This window comes from Meleagris gallopavo, chromosome 29 (assembly GCF_905368555.1).
Source record: "Meleagris gallopavo chromosome 29, MGAL_WU_HG_1.1, whole genome shotgun sequence".
In the NCBI taxonomy this organism is placed as follows: Eukaryota; Metazoa; Chordata; class Aves; order Galliformes; family Phasianidae; genus Meleagris; species Meleagris gallopavo.
In genome coordinates this window covers 1,232,618-1,250,159 of record NC_139432.1, presented here as the reverse complement: position 1 = coordinate 1,250,159, position 17,542 = coordinate 1,232,618, and the positions used below count along the sequence as shown (strand labels likewise).

The following is a 17,542-nucleotide window of genomic DNA, read 5'->3' as shown; positions in this document are numbered from 1 at the left end:
GTCTGTGGTTGTGGCCCTGGGGACAGCAGGTGACACGGGGGTGATGCTGTCCCCTCCTCCACCCCCCCTCCCCCCACACACGTGGTGCTCCCGCTTCTGCTTTCGGGGAGCGTGTGGGATTTGTGGGGGGGTGGGGGGGGATCAAAAACCAGGTCTTGTTGGGGGGCTCAGCTGGGAACCTCTAAATCCAGACACAGCTGGGGGCAGAGGGGCTCTTATAGGACCCCCACCCCCAAATCCAGACCCGATGGGGGGGGGGCTCTGCAGGACCCCCCCCAAAACCCAGCCCTCCCTCCCCATCCAGGCCCGGGGGGTCCCCGTTTCCCTGTGCCTCCCACCCCGTGCTTCCCCTCTATGGGATCTGAGGGGCGGTGCGGCAGCTTTGTGCCCCCCCGGCTGAGAACGGCCGCACTCATCGCACTGCTCCTAAGGGGGGGGAGAGGAGCGGTCATGTGGCTTTGCAGCACGTGATTGGAGGAACGTGGCCTGGTATCCCCGCCCTCCTGCCGGCGGCGACCAATGGGAATGGAGTGAGGGAGCACGTGTTTGAGGGGAGGGGCTTGGTGTACCCGCACTCCAAGAGACGGCGGCCAATGGGAGTGGATCGAGAGGGCGCGGCGGGCCAATGGGGAGGGAGGGGGCGTGGCTCGCGGAGAGGAGGGCGGGGCGTGGAGGGAGGAGAGCGTCGGGAGCGTGCAGGGTGCGGAGGGTGGGGGGGTACTGGGAGAACTGGGGGGGACTGGGACTGGGAGACGGTGGGGAAACTGGGAGAACCGGGAGGGACTGGGGCAAACTGGGAGGCTGGGACTGGGGGTACTGGGATACATGGGGAGTCTTGGAACTGGGAGCACTGGGGAAACTGGGAGGCACTGTGCTGGGGAACTGGGAGGTACTGGGGGGGGAACTGGGAGAAATGGGAAGCTGGGAAGTGCTGGGAGAGACTGGGGGGAGCGGGGGGTCCTTGGGACTGGAGTGCACGGGTGGAACTGGGAGGCACTGGTGGAACTGGGAGACGTGGGGAGGGGAACTGGGAGGCAATGGGGGGAACTGGGAACCCCCCCCCCCCGCTCAGGGCCCGGTTCCTGCTGGGGAGGGGAAGTGAAAGTGGGTGGGGGGGGCTGTGGGTGCTGGGGGCGGGGCCATGAGTGCCCCCCCACTTCCCTCCCCCCATGGTTTTTTAGGGTCCCCTCTTTGGCTCTTTCCCCCCCTTGTAGGACCCTCCCTTGCCTTTTGCCCCCCCCCCCCCGGTCATTTAGGGTCCGTCCCCCACTGCCTTTTAGGACCCCCCCCCTTTTGGCTCTTAGCCCCTCCCCCCCCCCCAGCTTTTAAAGCCCCCTGTCCTCTTATAGGGCCCCCTTTGGTTTTTAGGGCCCCCCTTGTCTTTAGCCCCCCTAACTCCTAGAGCCCCCCCCCCCTTAGCTCTCCGGATCCCCCTTTGGCTTTTAGGGCCGCTCCCTTTGCCTTTAGGGCCCCCCCGCTCCCCGCATTTGTTGGACTTTGCCCCCACCAGACCGGTTTTTTTTTAGGGCAGGGCCCTAAAAGTGGGGGGTGCTGTGGGGTTGGGGGGGGTTATAGGGTGAGGGCATTTTTAGGGTGGGTGGCGTTATGGGGCTGGAGGAACTATGGGGTCAAGGAAGCTATGGGGTGGGGGGCGTTATGGGGTCTGAGTGCTGTGGGGTCAAAGGAGCTATGGGGTAAAGGGGGGTTATGGGGTGAGGGCAGCGATGGGATGGGGGATCTTATGGGGCAAGGGGGGCTGTGGGGAGGGGGATGTTATGGGATCAGGGTGCTATGGGATTGGAAGAGTGTGGGGTCAAGGGAATTATGGGGTGGGGAGTGTTATGGTGGTGGGGGAGCTATGGGGTGGGGGATGTTATGGGATCATTGTGCTGTGGGGGGGGAGCTTTGGGATGCTGTGGGGCTGGGGGAGCTATGGGGTGAGGGGAGCTATGGGGTCGGGGGTGCTATGGGGTGAGGGGAGCTATGGGGTGAGGGGAGCTATGGGGTGAGAGGAGCTATGGGGTGAGGGGAGCTATGGGGTGAGAGGAGCTATGGGGTGAGAGGAGCTATGGGGTGAGGGGAGCTATGGGGTGAGGGGAGCTATGGGGTGAGAGGAGCTATGGGGTGAGGGGAGCTATGGGGTCGGGGGTGCTATGGGGTGAGGGGTGCTATGGGGTGAGGGGAGCTATGGGGTGAGAGGAGCTATGGGGTGAGGGGAGCTATGGGGTCGGGGGTGCTATGGGGTGAGGGGTGCTATGGGGTGAGGGGAGCTATGGGGTCGGGGGTGCTATGGGGTGAGGGGTGCTATGGGGTGAGGGGAGCTATGGGGTGAGGGGTGCTATGGGGTGAGCGGAGCAATGGGGTTGGGGGTGCTATGGGGTGAGGGGAGCTATGGGGTGAAGGGAGCTATGGGGTCGGGGGTGCTATGGGGCAGGGAGAGCTGTGTGGTGGAGGGACCTATGGGTTCAGGGATGAGGGCAGCTATGGGGTGGAGGATCTTACGGGATGGAACGAGTGGGGGGAGCTATGGGGCGGGAGGCGTTGAGGGGTCGGGAGCGCTATGGGGCTGGAGGAGCCGTGGGGCCAAGGGGGCTGCGGGGCAGGGGGTGTCGTGGGATTGGGGATGCGGGGGGTTGGAGGAGCTGCGGGGCAGAGCTTTGGGAACGGGGAACCTGAGGCAGAGGCGCGGTGTGGGGGGGCCGTAGGTGTCCCAGCCATGAGGACGGCGGTGAGGCTCTGGTTGTCCCTCATTGGCGTCGCTGCGGTGACGGCGCTGCGGTGCCCCGACGGCGCCTCCGAGTGTCCCCAAAACACCACGTGCTGCGTCACCTCGAGGGGAGCCTGGGGCTGCTGCCCGATGCCGGAGGTACGGGGACACCGTGGGGTGACGGGTGACGCGGTGGCGACGGGGGTGACGCGCTTGGTGCCACGCAGGCGGTGTGCTGCCAGGATGAGGAGCACTGCTGTCCCCACACCACCAGCTGTGATTTGGAGCGCGGACGCTGCGTGTCACCCGTGGGGGACGTCCCCATGGCCACCAAATTCCCAGCGTGGAAGAGACCGCGTGGTGCCGCGGCACAACCTCAGCCCCGCGTCCCTGCAGTGGGTACGGCACGGCCCTGTCCTCTTGTCCCCGTCCTCTTGTCCCCGTCCTCACGTCCCCGCGTCTCCGTGTCCCCGTGTCCCAGCACTGGGTATGGCAGCTCCCCGTGTCACCGTGTCCCCGTGTCCCCACCTCCACGTGTCCCAGCACTGGGTATGGCAGCTCCCCGTGTCACCGTATCCCCGTGTCCCCACCTCCACGTGTCCCAGCACTGGGTATGGCACATCCCTGTCCTCTTGTCCCCCCATCTCCATGTCCCCACGTCCCGGCACTGTGTGTGACACATCCCTGTCCTCTTGTCCCCACATCCCCGTGTCCCCACATCCCCGTGTCCCCACATCCCCATGTCCCCACATCCCAGCACTGGGTATGGCACTTCTGTGTCCCCGTTTCCCCATGCCATGTCCCTGGGTATGGCACATCCTTGTGTCCCCATGTCCTGGCACTGTGTACAGAATGTCCCTGTGTCCCCACGTCCCCACGTCCCAGCAGTGGGTATGGCACACCCCTGTCCCCATGTCCCCATGTCCCAGCGGTGGTTATGACATCCCTGTCGCCACGTCCTGGCACTGTGTACAAGATGTCCCTGTGTCCCCACGTCCCCATGATGTCCCCGTGTCCCCTTGTACTCACCCTGTGGCCTGCGGTTCCTCAGTGCCACCACCTCATATTGTCCCCATGTCCCCATGTCCCAGCACTGAGTTTGGCACATCCCCGTGTCCCTTTGTCCCCATGTCTCTGTATCCTGGCACTGGATATGGAATGTCCCATGTCCCTTTGTCCCCATGTCCTCATGTCACGGCACTGAGTATGGCATGTCCCCATGTCCCAGTGCTGGATATGTCGTGTCCCCATGTCCCCATGTCCTCACGTCCCCACATCCCTCTCCCAGCACTGAGTATGACACGTCGCTGTGTCCCCACGCCCAAGCGCTGGCTACCACACGTCCCTGTCCCCACATCCCCACGTCCCCACGTCCCCACGTCCCCACATCCCAGCCCTGTCTCTGGCCCACCGCTGTCCCCACGTGCTGACGGTGACGCCGCTCCCCGCAGCGCTGCGCCGGGTGACATGTCCCGACAACAGCTCCGCGTGTCCCGACAGCGCCACGTGCTGCCAGCTGCCATCGGGGCGGTACGGCTGCTGTCCCCTACAGAACGTGAGTGTGTCCCCAAACGTCCCCCCGTGGTGGTGGCACACGGTCCCGGCCGTGCTGTCACCACGCTGTCCCCACGCAGGCGGTGTGCTGCGGCGATGGGTGGCACTGCTGTCCCCAAGGCACCACGTGTGACCTGCAGCGCTCCATGTGCACCTCGGGGCGGGACGTGGCGCACGGTAAGGGGACGCGGCCACCCCCACGGCCACCCCCACGGCCACCCCCATGGCCCCGGCTGGGGATGGAGGGGACGTCGGTGACTCATCGTGTTGTCCTCAGTTGGTGACGTGAAGTGTGACGATGAGATGAGCTGCCCTGACGGGAACACGTGCTGCAGGCTGAGCTCCGGGCAGTGGGGGTGCTGCCCCCTGGAACAGGTGATGTGGGGACGTGGGGGTCCCGGGGGGGTGGGTGGGATGAGGGCATTGTCACCGTCCTGTGACGGGATGAGGAGTGATGTCCCCATGTCCTGCGTGGGATGGGGTTGGGTGTCCCCAGAGCCGTGATGGGACAAGGACAGGTGTCCCCACAATGGGACCAGAGCCGTTGTCCCCATGTCCTCCATGGGATGGAGTTGGGTGTCGCCTGTCCCCATGCTGGGACGAGGACAGATGTCCCCCTGTCCTACGTGGCACGGGGTTGGGTGTCCCCAAAGCTGTGATAGGACAAGGACGGATGTCCCCATGTCCTCCATGGGGTGGGGTTGGTTGTCCCTTGTCCCTAGGTTCCCTGATGGCACAAGGACAGATGTCCCTAAGGTTGTCCCCAAGGTTTGGTGTGCCATCATGGGACACGGACAGATGTCCCCACGATGGGACAAGAGCCGTTGTCCCCATGTCCCGCATGGGGTGGGGTTGAGTGTCCCCCGTCCCCGTGCAGGGACACGGACAGATGTCCCCCTGTCCTCCATGGGACGGGGTCAGTCGTCCCCTAAAGGGCACAGGGGACCCTTATAGGGTCAGTGCTGACACCCCTCTGTTCCCCCCCCAGGCCGTGTGCTGCCCCGACCACATCCACTGCTGCCCCCAGGGCTACACCTGCGACCCCCAGGGGGGGACGTGCCTGCAGGGGGGGGTCCGCCTGCCGTGGCTGAAGAAGAGCCCGGCACTGTGGGGTCGGGGGGGGGACGTGCGGTGTGACGACAGGACGAGTTGTCCCGACGGGAGCACGTGCTGCAAGCTGAGCGGGGGCACCTGGGGGTGCTGCCCCCTGGAGCAGGTGGGGGCTGGGGGGGGACAGAGGGGGTAGGGTGGCACTGCCGGGGGGGACTGGGTGGTGGGAGTTTGGGGTGGGGTGGCACTGGGTGGGGGGAACGTTGGGGCGGTGGGGTTTGGGGTCAGGCAGGTACGTGGGGGGCTTTGGGGTCAGGAGGGGAAGTGGCACCTCCTCCCCATCGCTGCCCCCCCCCGCTTTGTGTCCCCATTCCTGGGGGGCACACGAGGGTGACAATGGGGGCACACCCGCAGTAGGGACAGTGGGGTGGCGTGGGGTGGTGGCAGCGGTGGCACGATGTCCCTCCCCCCCCCATGACGTGTCCTCCCCCCTCCCCCCCCCAGGCTGTGTGCTGCAAGGACCACCAGCACTGCTGCCCCCAGGGCTACACCTGCGACATCGCCACGCAGAGCTGCGAGAAGCTGTGACCCCCCCGGGGCTGTGACCCCCCCACCCCAATAAAGGGTTTGTAGGAAAAAAACCCAAACGATTCTGGGGGAGGAAGAAGCGGAGGCAGCGATGTGTCAGTGGGATTTTATATATTAATGGTATCTAAAATCCACAGTGGGGTCTGGGGGGGGTTCTGCCCTTCCCCCCCCCCCCCCCCGTCTCTATGGCAGCTTGGAGGCACCGCTGGCCCGGGGGGCAGTGCCAGACCCCCCCGTCCTGTGGGGACACAAATGGGTTTTGTGTTAAGAATGGGGGATTTGTGGGGGTCCCAGCCCTGTCCCACCCACTGCCCCCCCACCCTGGGTGGAATGGGGAGGGGGGGGGGGGGGGGGAAGGTGCTGTGGGGGAGGAGGGGGGAATTGGGTGCCCATGGGGCAGGGATGTGGGGTGGGAGGGGGACAGGGACAGAGTGGAGGAGGGGCAGAGGAGGGGTGGGAGTGGGAATAGGGTGGAAATGTGGAGGGGGGGGTGGGGGGATGGAAATGGGGATTGTGTTGGAAATAGGGATGGGGATGGGGGAAATTGGGATGGGGGTGGAGGTGGAAAGGGATGGGGGTGGATGGAGTTGAAGCAGGGGTGGGAATGGAGCTGGTGGATGGAAATTGCGATGGGATGGAGATACGGACACAGGGATGGGAGTGGAGAACAGGAAGGAGATGGAGAAGCAACGGGGATGGAGATGGAGGTGGGAACAGGGACTGGGATGGGGATGAAAACGGACTGGATGGAATGCAGTTGGGGACGGATGGAGATGGGGCTGGGGAGGGGCGGACAGGAGAACGGAGATGGAGAGGTAAAGAGGATGGGATTTGGAGATGGAGATGGGGACTGGGATGGAACTGGGACAGGAACTGGGATGGGAATAAAGGTGGGAATGGGGACAGGAATGGGAACGATGGAGGTGAGATGGGGATGGGAGCGGGGATAGAAACGGAGACGGGGGTGGAGATAGAATGAAGGAGATGGAGCGGGGATGGAAATGGGATGGGCACAGGGATGGAGATGGGGACAGGGCCGGGGGTGGAGACGAGGACGGGGGCCGCGTGCGCTTACTTGACGTTGAAGACCATGAGCGGCCGCTCCTCCCTCCTCTGCCAGGGGCTCTTGCGGTCCCCCCCGTCGTCGCCGCCCTCTCCCCCGTCGCCCGCCTCGTCCTCGGGGCTGCTGGGGGAGTCCCGGGGGGGCTCGGAGGCGCTGCTGCACCCGCTGCCCCCGGCCCCGCGGCGCCCCACGGGGGGACCCCCCAGCAGCGGGGCCAGGGCGCTGTCCTCGGGCGACGGCGGTCCGCGCGGCGGGGGCGGCCGCGAGCGGGGCGGGGGCGGCCCTCTGTCGCCGCCCTGCAGGTCGATGTAGGAATGGCGGACGTGGGACGCGCGGCCGTCCAGGGACACGAACCAGGCGCGCGGGGCCACCAGCTTCTGCTCGGCCAGCGCCTGCAGCTCGCCGTTCAGCTGAGCCACCGCAGACTCGTTCAGCAGCACGGGGATGGCCACGGGGCCGCCGCCGCCTCCCTGGGACGGGGCCGCGGCCTGGCCCGAGCCGCTCGCCGCCGTCGCCGGGTTGCTCGCTTCCAGCTGCTGGGCGCCCTCGGCCGCCCCGTCCAGGCGCATGTAGCGCGCGGGGATGAGCAGGGTGGGCACCACGCCGCGGTACACGTCCTCCTGGGGACCCTCCAGCGCTCCGCAGAGGATCAGCGGCCCCGGCGGCCCCATTGCCGGCCCCATTGCCGGCCCCATTGCCGGCCCCATTGCCGGCCCCATTGCCGGCCCCATGGGCGCTCCCAATGACGGTGGCCGCGGTGGCGGCGGTGGCGGCGGTGGCAGCGGGTCGGACGGCGGCACTTCGGCTCCGTGGGGGGCCGCGGGGGGACCCTCGTTGGGGGTGAAGTCCTCACGGGGGTGGCAGCGGCGCGGCGCGGCGTTGGAGGACGGCTGGGGCGCGGAGGAGGGGACCTGCTTGAAAAAGTCCTCGCGGGAGCTGTCGAATTTGAGGACGGGGGTGTGAGCCTCCGTGTCCCCCCCCGAGGACGCGGTCTCCAGGTGGCTGCTGCAGATGAGGTTGAGCTGTGACATGGACGTGGCCTGGTCCCGCTTGGAGGGGTCCAACGTCCCCGACAGCGGCAGCTTGCGGTGCTGCTGGCGTGGCTTCAGGCAGCGGCGCCTGCGGGGACGACGGGGGGACAATGTGGGGAGCGTGTCCCATAACCATGGCCCCCACGGGGGTGGTGGTCCCATAGTCTGCTATAGGGCACCCAAGGGTGGTCATCACCGTAGTCAGCTATGGGACATCAAGGGTTGGAAGATCCCATAGTCAACCATAAGACACCTAAGTGTGGTGGTCCCATAGTCTGCTATAGGGCACCCAGGGGAGGTGGTCCCATAGCCAGGTATAGGCCATTTGGGGTTGGAAGATCCCATAGTCAACTATAAGACACCCAAGGGTGGTGGTCCCATAGTCTGCTATAGGGCACCCAGGGGAGGTGGTCCCATAGCCAGGTATAGGCCATTTGGGGTTGGAAGATCCCATAGTCAACTATAAGACACCCAAGGGTGGTGGTCCCATAGTCTGCTATAGGGCACCCAGGGGAGGTGGTCCCATAGCCAGGTATAGGACATTTGGGGTTGGAAGATCCCATAGTCAACTATAGGGCACCCAGGGGCGGTGGTCCTATAGTCTGATAGTCTGCTATAGGGCACCTAAGAGTAGTAGACACCACAGTCAACTGTAGGACATTCAGTGTTGGTAGACCCCATAGTGAACTGTGGGACACAAAAGGTTGGTGGCCCCATAGTCAATTGTAGGGCACCCAGGGGTGGTAGACACCATAACCGGGTATAGGACATCAAGGGTTGGTAGACCCCATAGTCAACTATAAGACACCCAGGGGTGGTGGTCCCATAGTCAGCTGTAGGGCACCCAAGGGTGGTAGACACCACAGTCAACTGTAGGACACTCAGTGTTGGAAGACCCCATAGTGAACTGTGGGACACTAAAGGTTGGTGGCCCCACAGTCTGCTATAGGGCACCCCCAGCTGGTGGCCCATAGTCGGGTATAGGAAATGGGGTTGGAAAACCCTGTAGTCAACTATAAGGCACCCAGGGGTGGCGGTCCCATAGTCAGCTGTAGGGCACCCAAGGGTGGTAGACACCGCAGTCAACTGTAGGACACCAAAGGTTGGTGGCCCCACAGTTTGCTACAGGGCACCCACAGCTGGTGGCCCCATAGCCAACCATAGGGCATTCAGCTTTGGTGGCCCCACGGTCCACTGTGGTGCACCAAGGCCTGGTGGTCCCACAGCCAGGTACAGGACATCTGGGGTTAGTAGACCCCATAGTCAGCTGTAGGGCACACGTGGCTGGTGGCCCCATAGCCAACCATAGGATGCTCAGGGTTGGTGGTCCCCGTGGCCAGCTATAGGGCACCTGGGAGTGGTGTGGCCCCATAGTCAACTGTAGGACAGACAGGGTTGGTGGCCTCATGGCAAGTTATGGGATGTCTGTGAGCGCCAGGAGGTGTGGAACCCACAACCAGCTATGGGATGTCCGTGGGTGCCAAGCAGGTGGTGGGCCCCGTAACCAACTATCGGCCACCCATGGGTGCCAAGCACACCGTGACCCCACGGCCGGCTGCAGGACCCCATGGGCAGCGTGGGGAGGCCGGCGCTGACCTGCAGTAGTAGATGAGAAGGCAGAGCAGGGTGAGCACGAGCAGGGCCAGCGCGCCCAGGATGGTGAGCAGGAAGATGGTGTGGTACGCCGTGATGTCCTTCATGCCCGCAGCCACGGCCACCAGCCCTGCGGGGACACCGAGCTGCGATGTGGCACCGCCACCCCCCCGGGGACCCCGCGACTCCCACCCCACAGGGTCCTACCTGGGCCGGGAGAGGGCACTGCCGCTGCCCAGTAGCCCAGCTGGGGGGCCACGAAGGTCCAGTAGAGCTGCTGGCCCTCCCTGCGGATCAGCCCCGTCCCGTTGCGGACCCACAGCCCTACGGGGACACGGACCGTCACGGCGGGGCGAGACCCCGAGCTCCCCCACGGCCACCGGCACCACGGCTCCCATTGCCCACGGCCGTCACCGCCTCCCACGGCCACGGCTCCCATTCCCTACGGCCACCAGCGCCCCATTCCCGCTGCCCACGGCCACCAGCACCCACCCACAGCCAGCACCCACACTCTATTGCCCACCACCGCCACCCCATTCCCGCAGCCCCCATCCACCACCCGCTCTCCCGTTCCTTATGGCCACCACCACCCACCCACGGCCGCCACCCACATTCTATTGCCCACGGCCAGCACCCACGCTAATGGAGACCTCCTGCGCTCCTTGCCCACGGCCATCACCACCCACCCACCCACCACCCCCACCCCACCCCCACTGCCCACCCCCCCGTCCCGCCGCTCACCGCTTTTGGGGTCAAACCTCCATGCAGGCACGCTGGTGGCCGCGACGGCGCCGGACTCGGAGCTGAGGGGGACGGACAGATGGACGGGTCCTGCCAGCTGCACCTCGGTGCCGTTCCCGGTGAACAGACGGACGCCGAGCGCGGCCACGGGCGACAGCTCCAACCAGGTGGCATTGGCTGGAGATGAGGACAGCAGGGTGAGCAGAATCACAGAGTCACAGAACGGCCCGGGTTGGAAGGGACCTCAAGGATCACGAAGCTCCAACCCCCCACCAATGCAGGGCCACCAACCTCCACATCTCACAGCAGCCCAGGCTGCCCAGGGCCCCATCCTTGCTGGCCTTGAACACCTCCAGGGATGGACGGGGATCCACAGCCTCTGGGCAGCTGTTCCAGCACCTCCCCACTCTCACAGCAAACAACTTCCCCTGACAGCCAGCTGAAATCTGCCCTCCCTCAACTTCAAACCATTTCCCCTCGTCCTGCTGTTCTCTCCCCTTTCCCCTCCTGTTTAAGGCTCCCTTGAGGTCCCGCAGGCTGCACTGAGGTCACCCCGCAGCTTCTCTCCTCCATGCTGAACAGCCCAGCTCCCTCAGCCTGTCTTCATAGGGAGGTGCTGCAGCCCTGCTCATCTTTGTGCCTCCTCCGCACCCTCTCCAACAGCTCCTGCCCTTCTTGTCCTGGGGGCTCCAGACCCGGACGCAGCACACAGACAGGACCCTCCGTGCACCCCCACCCCCGTCCCGCTGTCCCCATACCGCTGCCGTCAGCCCCCAGGAAGGCAGGGAAGCTGCGGAGGTCCCGCGGGGCGGTGGCGGCGGTGAGCGATGCCCACAGCTGGCTGTACGTGGAGCTGCGCGGCAGGCGGGCGGCGCGGCGCTGGAACTGCGCCCATGGCTGAGCCCGAGCACCTGGGGGGACGGGGACAGAGGTGTGGGGTTGTGCCCTGTGGGCAACTGTAGGGCACGCGGGGGGGGTGGCCCCGTGGCAAGCCATGGGACATCTGAGCGCGCTACGGGTTGGTGGCCCCATGGTCAAATGTAGGGAACCCTGGGGTGGTGGTCCTATGGTCAACTATATGGCACCCAGAGGTGGTGGTCCTACAGTCAATTATATGGCACCCAGGGGTGGTGGTCCTACAGTCAACTATATGGCACCCAGGGGTGGTGGTCCTATGGTCAACCGTATGGCACCCAGGGGTGGTGGTCCTATACCCAACTATATGGCACCCAGGGGTGGTGGTCCTATGGTCAACTATATGGCACCCAGGGGTGGTGGTCCTACAGCCAATTATATGGCACCCAGGGGTGGTGGTCCTATAGTCAACTATATGGCACCCAGGGGTGGTGGTCCTATGGTCAACTATATGGCACCCAGGGGTGGTGTTCCTATAGTCAACTATATGGCACCCAGGAGTGGTGGTCCTATTTTAAACTATATGGCACCCAGGGGTGGTGGTCCTACGGTCAACTATATGGCACCCAGGAGTGGTGGTCCTACAGTCAATTATATGGCACCCAGGGGTGGTGGTCCTACAGTCAACTATATGGCACCCAGGGGTGGTGGCCTCATGGGAATCTATGGGACATCTGAGTGTGCTATGGGCTGGTGGCCCCATAGTCAACCGTAGGGCACCAAAGGGTGGCGGCCCCATGGCAAGCCATGGGATATCTGAGTGTGGTGGAGGCTGGTGGCCCATGGTCAACTATATGGCACCCAGAGGTGGTGGTCCTATGGTCAACTATATGGCACCCAGAGGTGGTGGTCCTATGGTCAACTATATGGCACCCAGAGGTGGTGGCCCATGGTCAACTATATGGCACCCAGAGGTGGTGGTCCTATGGTCAACTATATGGCACCCAGGGGTGGTGGTCCTACAGTCAACTATATGGCACCCAGAGGTGGTGGTCCTATTGTAAACTATATGGCACCCAGGGGCGGTGGTCCTATAGCCAACTATATGGCACCCAGGGGCGGTGGTCCTATACCCAACTATATGGCACCCAAGGGCGGTGGTCCTATACCCAACTATATGGCACCCAAGGGCGGTGGTCCTATACCCAACTATATGGCACCCAAGGGCGGTGGTCCTATACCCAACTATATGGCACCCAAGGGTGGTGGTCCTATACCCAACTATATGGCACCCAGGGGTGGTGGTCCTATACCCAACTATATGGCACCCAGGGGTGGTGGTCCTATACCCAACTATATGGCACCCAGGGGCGGTGGTCCTATACCCAACTATATGGCACCCAAGGGTGGTGGTCCTATACCCAACTATATGGCACCCAGGGGTGGTGGTCCTATACCCAACTATATGGCACCCAGGGGTGGTGGTCCTATACCCAACTATATGGCACCCAGGGGTGGTGGTCCTATACCCAACTATATGGCACCCAGGGGCGGTGGTCCTATACCCAACTATATGGCACCCAAGGGTGGTGGTCCTATACCCAACTATATGGCACCCAGGGGCGGTGCCCCATAACAAGCTATGGCAAATTTTAGCGTCGGTGGCCCCACTGTTTGTAGGACATTTCGGTGCCCCACTCACCAGGGGGGCCCAGCAGGATCTGCACCAGGTCCTCGTACAGGATGAGGGTGGCAGGGCGCTCGGGCTGCAGGTACAGGCTGATGGAGGCGTACACTGCGGGGGGGGGGGGGGGGGGGAAGTGAGGGGGGGTCCCGTGCCCCCCAATCCTTGCCCACCCCACCCCCTACACCCCTCCGACTCCCCCCGACCCGAGTGCTCCACGTCCCACCCCACAGCAAGGTGACCCCATTGATGCTGTCCCCCCCCCGCAGTGACACGGCCGCCCCGGGGCAGGGGCTGGCACTGAGCCCAGGGTGACCCCCCCGGGGACGTCAGTGCCACCAACACCCCCCCCGCCGGGACACGTCACTGCCTGCTATGGGAGCGGGGTCCCAGTAAAGGGCTGGGGTCTCCCAGTAAGGGATCGGGGTCCCCCAATAAGGAGCCGGGGGTCTTAAAGGGGCTCTGAGCCCCCGGGGAAGGGATTGGGAACCCCCCAAAAAGGGTTGGGGGCCTCTTACAGCTCTAAGGCCCCCAGCAAGGGACTGGAAAGCCCCCAAGCATCCCAGTAAGAGGCTGGGGTCCCCCAAAAGGGTCCTGAACCCCCCGTAGAGGATTTGGGATCCCCTAGGAAGAGGATGGGGACCCTACAAGGGCACAGAACCCCCAGTAAGGGATCAGAGCCCCCAGTAAGGGACTGGGCCCCCCAGAAGGGCTCTAAGCCCCCCTATAAGGGATCCCTATAAGGGATCAGAGCCTCCCAGTAAAGGATCTCATAACAGCCCTAAGCCCCCCAGTAAGCCATCAGGGTACCCCAGTACGGTACTGGGAGGATCCCAAGCACCCCAGTAGTGGGCAGGGGTCCTCCAAAAAGGCTCTGAGCTCCTTATAAAAGGACTGGAACCCCCCAGGAAGGGGGTTGGGTCCCCTAAAAGGGATCAGACTCCCTCCAGTAAAGGATTGGGAGCCCCCAGTATGGGATTGGGACCCTCCGGTAAGGGGCTGAGGTCTCCCAAAAGGGCTCCGAGCCCCCCAGTAGGGGATTGGGACCTCCCTGAAGGGATCGAGTCCCGCTTCATTCCCACTGAGATCCCCCCCGGGGGTGGGGGTCCCAACTCACGCGGCAGTTTGGTGACACGCCAGGGCACGGTGGAGGTGACGAAGCCCCGTCGGCTGGCGCTGACCAGCACCCACGTGCCCAGGCTGTAGGACAGAGGCAGGACCCCCCCGCCCTCGTGGTCGGTGGTCCCGGAGGCCAGAGAGCCGCGGGGTCCCAGCACCTCCAGGTTGGTGTGGGGCAGCGGGGTGAGCGCACCGCTCTCGTACACCTGAACCTTCAGCAGCACGTCTGTGGGGACACGGGGTGGGGGTGGGATGCATCCCAGTAGGGTCACTGGTTCAGCATCGTGGGGCTGTGGGCACCGCCCTGCTGGGGTGGAGGGGGCCGTCCCAGTAAAGTGGCGGGCAGTGTCCCAGTAAGGTCCTGGGCACCATCTATGGGCGGTGGGTACCGAGCCAGCACTGGTGGGACCCATCCCAGTAAAGTGAGAGCCATCCCAGTAAAGTGAGAGCCATCCCAGTAAGGCAGTGGGCCCGCCCCAGTAAGATAATGGGCAAAGTCCCAACGAATGGTGGGACCCATCCCAGTAAGACCATGGGCATCATCCCAGTATGGCAGTGGGCCCCATCCCAGTAAGATGGGAGGACCCATCCCAGTAAGGTCCCGGGCACCATCTTATGGGTGGTGGGTACCAAGCCAGCACGTGGTGGGACCCATCCCAGTAAAGTGAGAGCACCCATCCCAGTGAGGCCATGGGCACAATCCCAGTAAGGCTGTGGGACCCATCCCAGTAAGGCTGTGGGACCCATCCCAGTAAGGCTGTGGGAGCCATCTCAGTGAGCTCATGGGCATCATCCCAAAATGCGATGGGACCCATAGCAGTAAGGTGGTGGGACCCATCCCAGTATGGTCACGAGCACCATCCCAACATGTGATAGAACCCATCACAGGGTTGGGCATCATCTTATAGGGTCATGGGACCCATCCCAGTAAAGTGAGAGCACCCATCCCAATGAGGCCATGGGCACCATCCCAAACTGCGGTGGGATCCACCCCAATAAGCTGATGGGACCCATTCCAACAAGTGGTGGGACCACCCCTGTAAGGTCACGGGCACCTTCTTATGGGGTCGTGGGCACCACCCTACCAGGATGAGTGGGACCCACCCCAGTATGCCATGAGCACCATCCCAGTAGGGGGGTGGAACCCATCCCAGCGGGGTCCTGGGCACCACCCCAACAAACGGCTGACCCGTCCCAGTATGGCTGTGGGATCCATCCCAGTATGGCTGTGGGATCCATCCCAGTAAAGTCATGGGGTCACGGGCCCCATCCCAGCAGGGCACCACCCCCACCCCACACAGTGACTCCTCCCAGGTGCCCCCCCAGCACACGGTGGGATTCTGCCCATCCCACCCCACTGCGGGGCCCAGTGCCCACACACAGCTATGGGGCCGGGTGGATATGGGGGGGGGATCCCACCCCCCACCCCCCAGCTCCCCCCACGCCATCAGATCCCGCACAGCCCGCAGCATCCTCAGCTCGCTGCCGTCACCATGGCAACGACCTCATCCAACCCCCCCCCCAATACCCCGAGTGATTTCGAGACCCCCCCCCCCCGAGCATCGCCCTGACCCTCAACCCCCCCCCAATCATCCCCCGTTGTGGGGCGGCCCCAAATGTTGGTGGGCGGAGGGAAGCGATGCGCTTTTGGGGGTGGGGCGGGGGGGTCCCGACTCTTGGGGCAGCTGTCGCTGTGTGGCACGGATGTCCCCCGCTGTTGGGGACAGGTGGCACGGGGCGGGGGGGGGGGAGGGGGCACCACGTGTCCCGCGGCACAAAAGTGGGGTCCAACCCCCCCCACAGCGCTGCCCGAACACCGCAGGGGGGGCTTTGGGGAGCGGGGAGGGGTCGTGGCGGGGACCCCCCCCCACCGGCACCCGCGGCCACACCGCCCCCGTGGGACGCCGCCCCCCGGACCCCCCCACGGCCCGTGGGCCCCACCCCCATCTCGCCCTCTCCCCCCCGTGCCCCCCACCCCCCCGGTGCCCCCCGTTCACCCCCAGCGCCCCCCGCCCGTCCTCCCCCTCCCACCCCATCCCCGCCCCATCGCCCACTCCCCACCCATCCCCCCACGCCCACCCCGCGGCCCCCAACGCGCCGTCTACGGCCCCCCCACACCCCACCCGCACCCCGGGACCCCCCTCCGACCCCCCCGCAGCCCCCTCCCCTCCCCAAAGCCTACGCCCCCCCCATCGCACGGCATCCCCTCCCCGTCGCCCCCCACCCATCACCCCGAGGACCCCCACCCCGCAGCCCCCTCCTCGCCCTACAGCCCGCCTAAGGACCCCCCCCGCACCCCACACCTATAGGGGGACCCGCCCCATCCCCGCAGCGGTGACATCCGCACACCCCGACGGGGGTCGGTGCCGCCCCCCCCGCACACAAAGCACTCACCCATCGCCCCCCGCCCGCCCGCAGCCGACAGGAGGAGGAGGAGGAAGAGGAGGGGGGGGGGCGGCGGGGCCGCATCGTGCCCGCACCGCTCCGCTACGGCTCCATGGCCGCCCCGCACCGCCCCGCACCGCCCCGACCCCCCCCCGCGCCCCCCCCACCGCGAGGGCCGGGCTCCGCCTGGCGGCACCGCCGCGCACCGCCGAACCCGCGCGTGAACGCGCACTGCGCGCCCCCTACAGGGAGACCCCCCCGGAGGGACCGCCCCCAAAAGGGACCCCCGTAGGGCCACCTCCTAACGACCCCAGACCGCAGGGACCCCCATAGGACCCCCCCTTATGGACCCTCCACAGTGAACCCCCACAGGGAGCCCTCCAAAGGGACATCCCATAATGAGCCCCCCATAGAGACCCTCCCACAGGGACACCCCATAGGGACCCCCGCCCATAGAGCCCCCCTCACGGGGCTCCCCCCATACGGACACCCCATAATGAGCCCCCCATAGAGACCCTCCCACAGGGACACACCATAGGGACCCCCACCCATAGAGCCCCCCTCACGGGGCTCCCCCCATACGGACACCCCATAATGAGCCCCCCCCCCTTATGGACCCTCCATAGTGAACCTCTGTAGGGATCCCCCAAAGGACACCCTATAGAGACCCCCCCCATAGGGACCCCCCCACAGGGTCTTCTCCTACAAACACCCCCCTTCATAGGGACACCCCATAGGGACACCCCATAGAGAACCTCGCCCATAGGGACACCCCATAGGGACACCCCATAATGAGCCCCCCCTCCTAGGGACCCCCAATAGGGAACCCCCACGTGCCCCCCCCATAGTGAGGCCCTCCTCTTAGGGCCCCCCTATAGGGATGGACACTCATAAGGGCTGCCCCCATAGAGATCCTTCCTTAGGGTCTCCCCCACGGGAACCCCCCTGTAGGGACACCCCGTAGTGATCCCCCCCCATAGAGACCCCCCCATAGGGACATCTGATAGAGAACCCCTCCCCATAGGGACATCCCAAAACGCCCCCCGCCCATAGAGACCCCCACAGGGCTCCCCACATAGGGACACCCCATAGGGACATCACATAGTGACCCCCACTAAGCCCCTCTTAGAAACCCCCCATAGTGAACACCCATAGGGATGCCCCATAGTGAC

The 17,542-nt window shown here is 65.0% G+C and overlaps 2 protein-coding genes across 2 annotated transcripts; one reads left to right on the top strand and one right to left on the bottom strand.

Annotated features, from left to right (window-relative positions):
* Window positions 1–573: 573 nt before the first annotated feature.
* On the top strand, window positions 574–5,952 carry GRN (granulin precursor). The gene is made up of 8 exons (XM_085210886.1): window positions 574–700; window positions 2,706–2,866; window positions 2,935–3,106; window positions 4,159–4,262; window positions 4,342–4,438; window positions 4,539–4,636; window positions 5,250–5,477; window positions 5,816–5,952. The coding sequence occupies exons 2-8, from the start codon at window positions 2,717–2,719 to the stop codon at window positions 5,897–5,899; spliced, it is 933 nt and encodes a 310-aa protein (XP_085067012.1). The 5' UTR covers window positions 574–700; window positions 2,706–2,716; the 3' UTR covers window positions 5,900–5,952.
* Window positions 5,953–5,995: 43 nt separating this feature from the next.
* Window positions 5,996–16,469, bottom strand: FAM171A2 (family with sequence similarity 171 member A2). The gene is given in 10 exon segments (XM_085210791.1): window positions 5,996–6,137; window positions 6,975–8,081; window positions 9,590–9,716; window positions 9,794–9,910; window positions 10,328–10,504; window positions 11,086–11,238; window positions 12,885–12,977; window positions 13,984–14,211; window positions 16,380–16,439; window positions 16,442–16,469. Coding segments are annotated over 10 exon segments (2,130 nt in total). The 5' UTR covers window positions 16,455–16,469; the 3' UTR covers window positions 5,996–6,082.
* Between the last annotated feature and the right edge of the window lie 1,073 nt (window positions 16,470–17,542).

Bases quoted from the DNA above. Each gene is read 5' to 3' on its own strand.
- GRN (XM_085210886.1), top strand. From the start codon at position 2,717: ATGAGGACGGCGGTGAGGCTCTGGTTGTCCCTCATTGGCGTCGCTGCG. The intron at 4,263-4,341 runs GTGAGTGTGTCC...GTCCCCACGCAG, and splicing joins GCTGCTGTCCCCTACAGAAC to GCGGTGTGCTGCGGCGATGG. The intron at 4,637-5,249 runs GTGATGTGGGGA...TTCCCCCCCCAG, and splicing joins GGTGCTGCCCCCTGGAACAG to GCCGTGTGCTGCCCCGACCA.